This window comes from Lactuca saligna, chromosome 5 (genome assembly GCF_052625555.1).
Source record: "Lactuca saligna cultivar CGN05327 chromosome 5, ASM5262555v1, whole genome shotgun sequence".
Classification (NCBI taxonomy): domain Eukaryota; kingdom Viridiplantae; phylum Streptophyta; class Magnoliopsida; order Asterales; family Asteraceae; genus Lactuca; species Lactuca saligna.
Window position 1 is genome coordinate 53,616,751 of NC_136421.1, and position 12,907 is coordinate 53,629,657.

The 12,907-nt window shown below is 34.9% G+C and overlaps 1 protein-coding gene and 2 long non-coding RNA genes across 9 annotated transcripts; 2 read left to right on the top strand and 1 right to left on the bottom strand.

The window, feature by feature from the left end:
* The first annotated feature begins 675 nt into the window (after positions 1–675).
* Positions 676–2,215, top strand: LOC145047183 (uncharacterized). Of its 2 annotated transcripts, XR_013682131.1 has the most exons (4): positions 676–1,097; positions 1,231–1,702; positions 1,779–1,855; positions 2,163–2,215. It is a non-coding gene; the product is annotated as an uncharacterized LOC145047183 (long non-coding RNA). The 2 variants fall into 2 exon arrangements; XR_013682130.1 differs by having other exon boundaries at positions 1,779–2,209.
* LOC144997214 (uncharacterized) lies at positions 2,208–4,775 on the top strand. 6 transcript variants are annotated; one of them, XR_013659737.1, is made up of 5 exons: positions 2,208–2,233; positions 2,338–2,428; positions 2,526–2,680; positions 2,773–4,470; positions 4,542–4,775. It is a non-coding gene; the product is annotated as an uncharacterized LOC144997214 (long non-coding RNA). The 6 variants fall into 6 exon arrangements; XR_013659739.1 differs by having other exon boundaries at positions 2,773–4,279; XR_013659736.1 differs by having other exon boundaries at positions 2,773–3,929; positions 4,009–4,775.
* A 4,772-nt stretch (positions 4,776–9,547) lies between these two features.
* On the bottom strand, positions 9,548–12,571 carry LOC145045290 (receptor-like protein EIX2). The gene has a single exon (XM_078993626.1). The coding sequence runs from the start codon at positions 12,569–12,571 to the stop codon at positions 9,548–9,550; it is 3,024 nt and encodes a 1,007-aa protein (XP_078849752.1).
* Positions 12,572–12,907: the final 336 nt, after the last annotated feature.

The window sequence follows — 12,907 nt, forward strand, 5'->3', positions numbered from 1 at the left end:
GTTACAAAATAAGGTAAGGATTATCTTATTTATATGGTGGACGAATTTAAGGTTGGAAAGCCTTAGAATTCGAGTATGATAAGGATTCAAGGATTATCTTATTGGTTGCTTAATGGATAATCAACTAGATAAGGATAATGACTGAAACCCTATCTCTACACCTATATAAACACCCCTAGGGTCATGAATTCGTGTATCCCTTCCCAAGAGGTCCTAGATACGAATTCTAACCTCTCACCTCTCTCTTTATACCTTCTCCATTCGCTTATGGTGTTTGTGAACCATTAGAGGAGTGACACTTGTGACTCTAAGCCTTCCAAAGTCAATTCAAGGAGGAATTGGGATTGTTATTGCTACATAACAATCAAGGTATGATCTTAAACCTAATTACATATTAATATGATTACTTGTATGCTAGAATTAGGGTTTATAGTCTTGGATTCAAAGCATGTACAATAGAGAAACCTAGATCCAAGCATTAGGGTTTGTATGAGCACATAGGATGTCTTATGACCAAAACCCATCAAAAATGTGTGTCATCTAAGTGTGTAGCCTTATAATTTTTTAATCAAAACATGTGTTTTCTAAGGCGGGATTTCACCTTCCTGTTGGATCCCAAAAATCAAAAACCCCCACGTCTTCCCATTAGCAAAAAAAAAAGCCCTAGGGCCTTCATCTTCATAGCAGCATTGCATCACCACCCAACCTCCACTGCCAAGTATCTCTGACCATTTCTCCAACCATTCTTTCCTGTCGCACTACACCGATAACAAAACCCGCCATCATGATATACTAATGTTTGTATTTTTGTCAATTGAGATCAAATCATTCATGTCACAGGTGCTCATGCTTCACGTTCGTATGATAAAACCCCAACCGTAAAAACCATCATTCTCTAGGTCGAGAGTAACGATTCCATCAAGAATGTCAAATACATGATCCAACTTCCTCTTTCTCCTCTATTCTTACCTCTAATTTTGATTTTGAAACTTCTCATCTTCTCCTCTATAAAACCTTAAGCGGAAAAATCATACAGGTTTCAATTGTGATTTCCTCCTCCATACTCGATCTCTACTTCTACTCTCTATGCATCTAAGGTAGGATCCGTTCTTTCTCCCTTTTTCTCCTTCTTTTTCTTTTTTTTCTCACGTACGACATCATCCCAATCCATTAACCCCTTTCATTTTTCATTAAAAAAACCCTAATTGACTTGGCAAGTTCATGAACCAGATGTAGCACATTCCAAATTAGGGATTTAACCAAACCCGATAGAGCCATTGACGGAATCTTTGGATTCGGTCAACAAGGACTATCGCACAGCTTTCTTCACAAGGGATCGCTTTGGGTCTTCAATATTTCAATCTACAATGGCCATTGTCAAGTTACATCGAATCAAGGTCTAGGGTTTCAAATGCTTCAAGTTCTTCCCAAATAACTTCCCCTCTCAAGACGATTTTCCGTAATTTTCTATCGAACTTGGTAGCTGTTGGATCGGTGTGTATCCATTTCAAGAACCTGCCCTGAGATCTGTTGCACAGTGACGTTGAAGAAAAGGCAAAATATTTGCACCTCACCGATGGGGATTTCATTATGGAGTAGCTGACTCGGGTTTCTGGATTGTTGAAATTACTTTCAATTTCTGATTTTTGGGCTCAGTCATGTCGCCGTCGATCGAATGTTTTGTCTATGTTGTCTGCTTACTGTAAGTTCTTTATATGCTGGATTATTTTTCTTCTCTTGATTTCTTTTTCAGACCAATAGAGCTTCGTGAAATGCAGGTGGCTTCAATCTAGCGAAGGGGTGCCTTGTACCGTGTTTTCATATACCTCGATCATTCATGCCTACGGGTGAAACGGTCAGTATGAAACATCCCTATAGCTTCTTGATAGAATGAAAAAAGGAATTTCCCCCAATATCTTGACATACAACACTGTGATTAACTCTTGTGCTAGAGGTGGGTATGATTGGGAAGGTTTATTGAGTTTATTTGCTGAAATGCGGCATAAAGGGTTACAACCATATTAAGTTACTTATAACACTCTTCTCGCTACTTGTGCTAATAGAGGTTTAGGCGATGAAGCTGTAATTGTTTTCAGAACCATGAACGAAGGTGGAACAATACCAGATATCATTAGTTACGATTACCTTTTTCTTTGATTTAGAGAGCTTGGCTTTTGATGCTTTTAGCCTTGGAATTCAGTGCTTTCCAGTTTTTCGAACACCAGTTTATCAGGTTTGTTTCTGTGTTAAATGTTAAGTTTCATAACTTCTATTTATTTATTTATATGTTTATTTATGAATGTAAGTTGATATGAATTGTGATTATATCTTTTACAGAATAATGATGAGGATATGATCTACATGTATAATGCATACTTACACAAACTCATAACACTCTTTTCTATCTCACCCACTTGCTAGAGACAAGGTTAGTCATGTCTTTTTGCTTTTTTTGTATAGATCATGTATTTATTTACAATTCTGCCCTTTGAAATGATGATTTGAACATAATTTCTATGTAAAAGAAACAAAGGAGAAAGATACGATTGCTCTTAGTCCATACAAAATGTCTGGTTCATATGATTATGTTCTTGATGGCAACATGCCACCTCAGCAAGTTTCCGAATCTGCCCCTCAAACTTTTGTTTCTCTCCTAGAGTTTGTTAGTGAAGTCTATGAGGTCACTACACTTTCTCATTTAAAATTTCACATGAAAAGATTCGTACATCATTTGTATTGAATTATTGATACACTTTTTCATGTTTACTACAGAAAGAACCTGAACTTTTATCTGGGAATGATGCTTTATGGCCATTTGTAACGTTTGCTGGAGAGGATCACACTAATTTCTAGACACTTGTGGTGTTCATATCACGGTGTACGGACTTAGTCTCGGATTTGTATGTTGAAATAGTTTCAGCACATATCGAATGCTCGTTTTTAAGGCTCTTGAATTCTTTAAGAATCTTATCCCAGTTTTTATGCTCTTGCAAAAAAGAAATATTCTACAACCCTGGCCTCTTACTTATCGCAAGTCAGGTAACAAACCATCCACCAACTAAATGTCGTGTTTATTATTATTATTATTGTTATTGTTATTGTTATTATTATTGTTATTGTTATTATTATTGTTATTGTTATTGTTATTGTTATTGTTATTGTTATTGTTATTGCTATTGTTATTGTTATTGTTATTGATATTGTTATTGTTATTGTTATTATTATTGTTATTGTTATTGTAGAATCTATTTTTTTGGTTTTGGAGATATTATCCTTATAATCTTTTCTGGTGTAAGCGTGAGATCTTTGTAGAAAGCTTTTCCAGTGTTGGATCAACTTGGTGGCACATTTGGTGAACCAAGATTACTAATCATCCACTATGTCACAGCACATTTAAACCAGGTTCACCCTTCACCATATACCATATGCATTTCAAAAACTTTTAAACAGGACAACAATGAATCCACTTATTTGTTACTTAGGCAAGTTGGTGAGTTAGTCAAGAACAACATGATTTTCTTCCGACAGCACAACTGGACCACCACCAGGTCTTGTGCAGATGAAGTAACTAACATTATTATGCCTTTTCAGGATTGTTTATTAGTCAAATCCAATGTGATTTAGGTTGCACCTTAAGGTTTGGTTATTTAGTTAATAGATTAATTTTTTTCTACTTCACAACAACGACTACAATAGTCATTTTTGGTTTAATGATCTTATTTTTAATCTTCTTTTTCTATCTGATTTATAGCTTGCATTTATTCCTCTTAATATTGATTATTATCTTGCAGATTATTGACATTCACCAAAAGTGCCTTTATAAGACATTAAGAGTTGCCCATGAAAGTGTATCCTTAAATTATTTGTCTTGCTTAATCATTGACACCCCCACCCCTGGTCTTCATCCTGACATTAGGAGGGGTAATCAGGTACCTACCTGCTAAATCTTGTTTCTTTTGTTACTGGCTGTGAACATTTGTTTCTTTCCATTCTACCCTTCACTTGCAGGTTGATGATTAGTCAAGAATGTACATACTATTTTCCAAAATACCCCATGGATTGGATACTATCTGTTTGTGTTTGTGCTTTAATCTTTTATCCAAATTCAAATACATAAACTCTCTATGTTCTTTGGGTACATAAATATCTGGGTATGGTTCCCTATATAGGATGATACTTCTTCAGTGATAGCAGAGCATTAAAAGGGCTTACAGAGCTTGTTCAGGGCAACACAGATAGGATTCTGGAGTTACTACAGTTGCCTTTGACCCTACCTGTGGTACTTAACCTTTCAACCTTCCAACCTTCTCCATTTGTGAAATATACATTTACTTGTTAATTGTTGACATTGTTTATGTAGGTCAATACATTTACTTGTTAACTGTTGAAGTTATTTATGTTAGTGATCTTGATACTTCTATTTATGGTAGTGGGTTTCCATGTGCAGCTGATGAAAGACCATCACCATTGGTATATATAGCTTGAGTGTATCTGTGGCTTAATCATAATAATAATTTAGTTTTATATTATCTTATTGTCAGGTTTGTTTAGTAAAAAGAGTAAACATGGTATCCTTATCTCAGTTGCAATCAACCCACAAGCTTTCGGGGCCAATTTAGTTGCTGAGACCTTTTCTGACTTCAAACACCTTCTTCTTGTGTATAAGTTCAATAACAAATTCAGTACTTTCTTGTGTATAAGTTCTATTAGAAGACAAACATATTTTTGAACCCTTTGAGATTTATCCATTTGTCTACTATTGGAATGATTATTTGTATGACATTAACTTTTCTGCAATGTATTATATTTTTTGTATATGGTATTTTATTTTCTATTAGACATGAAATGCAAATTTAATTTGAAAATTAGTAAATCCATAAATAATTTTTTTTTTTAAATTAACTACGATACGCAAAAATGTGTATCATCTTCATTTATGACATGGCCTTTCTTGACAACGGCTTTAATGATACGCATTGCGTGTCATAAATGCGCGTCGTCTATAGAGGACGCACAAAAGCGTGTCGTCTCTCGTTATGACAGGGCCTTCCTTGACGCGCATTTGCGCGTCGTTTGAGCGTTTTAAGATGCTCAATGAGCATCATAAAAGGTTGTTTTTCTAGTAGTGAAGGACTCGTTAAGTCCATAAGGAAACTCGACGATTCATGTCGTGTTGTCCCGATGACAGTTAGTAGAACTCGACGAGTCTGTAGAGGGACTCGACGAGTGGATGAGCCAAGTCGCGACTGAACAGCTCAATAGAACTCGGCGAGTTGGTCAACCCAGAATGTTGACTTTCACCAGAGTGTTGACTTTGACCAGGGGTAAAATTGTCATTTTACCCTATGAAGAGTTATTAGTTTTTGATTTTATACATACATATATATATATATATATATATATATATATATATATATATATATATATATATATATATATATATATATAATATTTGTAGTATGATAAGCATTTCATAAACAGGAAAATGGTTTTTAGAAATTGTTTAAACACAAACATAGTCTTTCCATAAGACTTATAAAGGATCCTCAGTACGAAGTAAGTTGGATAACTAATTAGGCATACCATGTGTTATAATAATATTGCATTAACAGGGAATACGTATTGAAAGTTGAAGATTTATATTATAGTCTACTCTAGTTTTAAACTAAGACATATAAATGATGATTAGTTCCATTTAAGTTGGATAAAAGTATAACCGTATATTGTATTGCGATAATATGGTATAAATAGGAAATGGTTTTGTAAGTTGATTACACGTATTATAGTCTTGCCTAATAATGAAATAAGACTTATAAAAGGATGCTTGCTCAATTTAGTTTAGATATTGGGTAGAATCGTATTAATGGTGTGTATGACAGGAACGGGGAGTAGAGTTCTATTATGTGACACTATTAGGTGTCGATGTACAGATTACGTACCAGAATACGATATAGTATTCCTTTAGACATCCAGATATGGTGGGTCCAATCAGGAAACTAAAATGGTATGTCTAGTTACCTTCCTAAGTAAGATGACAACACTTGATTATTCTGGATGGTCTTGTGAATTATGTTGCTAGTGTGGACTTATAAACAACAAACGTAGATGAAATAGGATACCATATTCATCAAATACTCTAATGGATCAAATTGCCTTTATGACTTACACCGGCCAATGAAGCCCCTAGTTGTGTAGTCAAACCATTGCTCTAAACGATTTAACAGTGAGTTGATTCTTCATGATAATCATGGACAAGAATTTGTGAGAATCGGTTGGAATAGGTATATATGGGTGTAACGTTTTATAGATATCTCAATTATGAGATATATCTATAGTGTGTGGTAACAGTTGGTTTTCAGGTTTGATAATTATAAATTATTATCATAATAATATTATGGGATTGAAAACCCTATGTGTTTCATTAGGTTTCTTAACCTTACACGCTCAAATTATTATCATAACCTTACACACTCAAATTACATCACATGTAACGGGGCTAAAGTAGTTGGAACTTGAATAGGATGTCGAGTGATTAAGAAACAACTTGCAATAGTGTTTAGGACCATTAGGTCTTTAAGCTATAACATATGTTGTGTATTGATTATGACATCCTTAGGGTTTTGTATTTTGAATCACCATCTTTACTCGATATATTTTAATATAACGAGACAGTTTTCGCAAGATATCTTATTCTACTGAGATTTTCCGCAAACAAAAATATTGTGATTTTTATAGCATAAAGAAAACTTTTTTTGTTCTTGAAAATAGGGGATGTCACATCATCCCCGAGTCTATCCACCATGCATAAGCATCATCTTGAACAAAAAATGATTCAAAAATAAGTGTTACATGATATATCGCAGTAGTATTTTTAGAAATAAAATTATAACCTTGTAGTTTTGGACATTGATCATGAGATCTCTCTCCAGATGTGCTTGCACCATTCTTGTTCTTTCTAAAATAACAATCTTGTTTCACGTGACCATTTTTGTTACAATTCCAACCAATAAGTTTTGCTTTCTTGTGTGAACCTTTATGATGGTCATCTTTTTTCTTCCTTTTTCCTTTGTTGTTTTTCTGATGTTTATCATCTTCTACAATGCTCACAAAAGATCTGGGAACTTCTTTTACCACTTTCTTGAGCCTAAAGACCCTTTTCAATTCTCAAGTAACTACCAAGTTGTACCAGAGATAACTCTTCCTTTTTGTGTTTTAAAATATGTTTAATGTTTTTCCAGTATGGGGGCAATGTGTCAATAACACTCAAGACAGAAATAGATTCATCCATTTTGTAATCATTGAAATTACTTCCAAAGAACTTCTTACTATAAGCATTCCCTGCCATGTATATAGATTTAAGTGCATCCTACAGCTCTTCTGCGGATTTGTGATTTTGATAGACATTAAAGAAAAAGATAGCCATACCATTCAAGATGTGTCCACGATATATGTAATCATCATTGTCCCACTTGCATCTTCTTTTGGTATGTTCAGTGGTTTTATCTTCCATCGGTTCTGGTGCAGGAATTCTTAAAACATGAACAACATTCAAAGCAGTAACAAGGAAATGCATTTTCTTTTGCCACCGACGAAAATCAGTGCCCTTAAACTTATCTAGTTTCCTAAAATTGGAACTTATGTCCCTCACAAATTCGGCCATTGTTATTCCTTGCAAAAATTACAGATTTTGAATGTTATAAATTAAGGGTACAAACAACAATAACTTAAATAATCTCTTGAATCGTGTTTTGGAAATCACTTTCCGAAATCTATAATTCGACCCTTATTCTTGGGGTTACACAAATGTAAATTCATGGGATAATTCAAAAGATCACATTAGATTTCATGATCAATATGATTTACTAATAGAGTATACCTTGTTTGTTGAGTGTTCTTTGAGATAGAGAATGTAAAGTGATTGATGTTTAAGTATCACATAATAACCTTTGCATGGAATATCCATCTTCCTTTTATATAAGGAATATGGAGGTTAGAAATGTCGTTAACATCCATTTCATAAAAATTGTACTTTCATTTGTTTTATTGCTTTGTTTATTATAAAATTCTGTTTTTATTTTTTCTTTATGTACTTGGAAAAATCTACCTAACCATACCAATTTCATACAAATAGGAAACAATTTTTCACTGCTAAAAATGGATAGAAAGTATAAATTCTTAATAAGAAAAAAATCAATAGTATAATGCTATAATTGGGTAAAAAAATTTTGAATTACAATGTTTTGATAGGAAGAAGTGAAACTAGGATGTTATAATAAACAAACCAATGAAACTATGTTTCATTTTTCGGGTATAGTAGCCGGAACCGGGAATTTCATGAGAGGTGTTGTTTTATTAATGCAAGCTTAGTCGATAACTGAGAATATTTTGGGACAGAATAATAGTATGTAATTATTATAGTTGTTGTATATGATTATATAATTCATAAAAGAGTAACAAAGAACATGATTTAAATTTTATCTGTTGTTGAGCTTTGTTGATGTTGAGCTTCGTTTTCAGTGGTGGTGCTTTGGATCACCTTTCCGGTCAAACCTATAAAGAATATGACATGTTAGGCCAAGATCCATTTTAGTCATAATTTGTTGTTTTCTAGAAAGGGTTATAAGAGAAAATACATGGAACTAAGGCATCTGTTAATGTTTGTTTGGTATTTTATAGTATGGATCAAGAACTTCTATGAACATACATTCTAGCATCGTGATAGCATCCAACAAATATTAACTTAAAATTTAGTTTTTTTGAATTTAACATAACAAATTAATGTTAAGACTTAAGATAATCAAATTTATAATAATTGACGCAAATGTGAAGTAATCCGTATTTGATAGAAATAGGTGACATAAACTCCCCAATAAAGCCCCTTACATATAATTTTGAATTTCAAAACAGCCCCTTTCCAACATTTCTTTCTATTACACTGTAGTACTTTCATTAATCAAAATACTCGAGAAATACCAAGGTACTTTCATTGATTTTGTTTATTATAATATTCTAATTCTATTTTTTCGAAGTACAATGTTGTGATAAATGTTATGATAAGTGTTATGTCTCTAATTGTCAATTAAAACACTCTCTAGCATGATTTGATTGATGAAACTTAATCCCATAAACATGAGTAACTATCTTGCAATCTTTATTATACAGTGGTATAAATTTAAACATAGCAATAAAAAGTCAAACTGAGCCCATAAAAGAAACAAACACAACTGTAACATCACAACACACAAAATTTACTCGATTCATTTTTGGTTTACCAATAGAGCACACAAAGCAAAGATAAGTATAGCATATCCATTTCTTGCTCCACGAATCACTACTTTGTTGAGTTGGAAATCATGTTTCATGGATAAACAAAAACAAAATAAAAGTATCACAATCTACTTATGCCACAAAATAAATTTTCTCCAAAAAAAAAAAAAAAAAAAAATATCTACTATAACAAAAATTACTTTACTTGATACTTATACAATCATACATATGTTGGAAATTGACGCAATTTCATAGAAGAATAATGCATATCAGCAATAAATCATCGTACAACGCGTCTTCTTTCCGGATTTCTCTTCTCGGATTTGGATATTTTAGGTGAAGTTTGGCTCCGGAGTCTAGCTAAACCCAACTCTACTCTTAGAAGAACCCAATCTTTGATTACATTCAAGAATCCGTAATACGCATGTCTCCATGACTCTTTGAGAACCAACGAGCCACAAACACCCCAAAAAGTAAAGGCAAAACCAGCGACAATGCCAATAAGGAACCCCTTATGGAACTTATCGTCATAAGATTCTTGTTTAGCAACATCAACAAGATTTGGGTTTTTACTTTTCGGCATGTCACCATGGCATATGTTCGGCAATGGAAGCCCACAAAGTGCAGGATTTCCAGCGTATGATGACATCTCAAAGCTCTGTAACTGCGTGCCCTTCGGGATTCTTCCCGACAAGTTGTTGAAGGACAAATCCAACACCCCAAGATTGGTCAACTGCGAAAGGCTTGTAGGGATTCCACCAAAAAGGTCGTTTCTTGATAGATCAAGAAAATCCAATTGTCCCAATCGACCGATGTCTTTAGGTATTGATCCGGTGAAGCTGTTTCTTGAAAGATTCAATGCAATGAGAGCCGAAAGATTCGTGATCTCAACTGGGATTCCACCGGTTAATCTATTGGAAGAAAGATCAAGGCTAACGACCAAACCCAATGTCTTTTGGTACTCTGATTTCTTTCCTTTCCATTGCAGTAATACTTTAAACATAGCGTAGACTCTGATAATGAGTCTGGTTCGAGCTAACCCGACTGAACTGTGTTCAATACTTATTTGTTGGGTACTTATATCCCTAGTTTTCATCCCCGAAATGTGATTGATGCATTTGGGTATTTTCCCGGAGATATTGTTAATGGAGAGGTCCAAAATTTGAATGTTCTTGATCTTACATAAGCTTGTAGGAATGGCTCCATGGAACTGATTTGACGATAAGCTAAGAACAAGCAACGCTGACAAGCTTTTCCCTAACCATTTCGGTATCTTACCCGACAGTTGGTTTTCTCCAAGATCAAGAAGTCGTAAATACGTGCAGTTTTTTAAGGACGATGGTAGGTTTCCAGTCAAGTTATTGCCTTTCATACTCATCATATCAATCCCTTCAAGGGCCCCTATGGAATCGGGAATTTCCCCTGTAAATCCATTGTCTTCGAGGTTCAGAATAGCCAGGATGTTAAGGGTGTTCCAGCAGTTTGGAAGCTCTCCCGACAGTTTGTTAATAGAAAGGTCAAGCCGGATTAAGCCAGTCAGGTTACACAAGGAAGAAATCTGCCCTGATAACATGTTGTCGTTGAGCTTTAGAGTAATGGTGTCAAGAGGAAACAATGGTAAGTTACCCGAGAAGTTATTTGAGCTCATATCGATTATAGGTTGGTTACCAGATATAAAATCCAAATCCGGAATCAACCCATGCATCTGGTTCGAGGAGAGATTTAAGTAACGTATACCCGGAATCAACGACTCCCAAAACCAATTGGGGACAGAATCATCGATTCCGGCGTTAGATATATCAAACACGGAGAAGTTCGTTTGAGTTCTTAGCCATCGCGGGAAAGAACTCCCGAGTTTGCAGGATGACAACGAGATGGTTTCGAGTTGAAAAGTTGCAGACCAATCGGAACCGATTTCTAAATCCAACGAATTAAACGACAGATCGAGGTAAGTCAAACGAGAAAGATTAGCTACATGCGTTTCAGATATCGTTCCTTGAAAGAAATTCGAAGATGCACCCAAAGACTCGAGCTTGGAGAGAGGCTCTAACTTTTCAGCTAGAGTTCCATTTAATAGGTTTCTCTCAAAATACAATTCCCGCAAAGAAGCGAAAACAGAAAGATTTGGGAGAAATCCATTGATACGGTTATCCGCCAAATCAAGGATTAAAAGATCCGAAATTTTTTCAAATTTTCGTGGGAAAGAACCGTTCAACTGATTTTGTTCAAGGTACAGTTCCTTGAGAGATGTGAATTTTGTAAAATCAGGCAACGAACCGCTTAGTTGATTATAAGATAAATCAAGAACCTGTAAAGATCTCTCTGGTCCAAACCCCGAGAGGTTGTCAAAAAGACCAGAAAGGTCTTGGTTGAGATTGTTCCCAGATAGGAAAAGTTCACGTATGTTGCCAAAGTTTCCAAATGAAACCGGGATACCACCTTGGAGGCCATTGTTGGTCAAATCTAGGGTTTGGAGGTTTTTAAACATACCAAATGCTTCAGGAATGATACCAAGTAGCTTATTGTTAGATAGATCGATGTAAGTAAGGGTGCTACTAAAATTGAATAACCAAGGGTATATCATAGAGTTTGGAAGATCGTTAGAATTAATATTAACAACTGCAAAAGAAACAGAGGAGGTGCGATTGAACGATTTGGCAGTGTTATTGGGAAGCGAGCAGCTTTCAAGTTGCAACTCTACGAGGGAGGGCAATGTGATGACGTTATTAAGTAACCCAACAGATTCACTCAAGTCTATATAACTAAGATTTAGGTATTTGAGAGAGGAAAGACGAGAGAGCCAATCTGTGTTCTTAATGATCACAGGTGTAGCTAACAGATCAAGAGTTTGTAAGCTGGAAAGATTGCCTAATTGATGCGGAAATTTTGATGAAGTTAACTCGATGTTAGCGAGTTTGAGGTGGTGTAGTGTCTTGAGGGAACCAAGGAAGTTTGGGATACGAGTGAAACTGTTTCCACTCAAATCTAAATATGTCAAAGAATTTAATGAAAGCAATGAAGAATCGATCTGACCACTTAGACCAAAAAATTGGCCAACACTTGCGTTGAAATCTACATGAAGATCAAGCTTGATGACTTGGCCAGTGTCGTTGCTGCATCTTACACCTCTCCATTTACAGCAATCTTGTGTTGTGTTGGTATTCCTCCATGACTTGAGAAGGGCGTAATCGTCCACGAGCCCTTTTTTGAATTGCAAGAGTGCCCTCCGGTCACGATCAATGCACCTCGTTTCGGCATGGTTGATGTATATGAAAAAGAAAAGGAAATAAAAAAGGAGATGCATGAGTGACGAATATGGTTTCAAGAAATCTAAGGAGTATGAGATTTAAAGTTACAAAAAATATTATGATGTGCGTTATAAGATTGACATAGGAATATGACAAAATAGAGTTGACTATGGACATATGGCTTTTATATTTCTATGTAACAATTTGGCAAACATCTGGTGGCAGTTATTTGTTTCACATGGCGCACGCCTCAAACGCGGGAAGTTTAAGGTTCATTAACAAATGAGAAATCTAACCTTCCTAGGATAAAAAGTTTAAGGTTCATCAACAAATGAGAAATCTAACCTTCCTAGGATAAAACGGTACTGTCTAGATGTATTAATAAATATAAT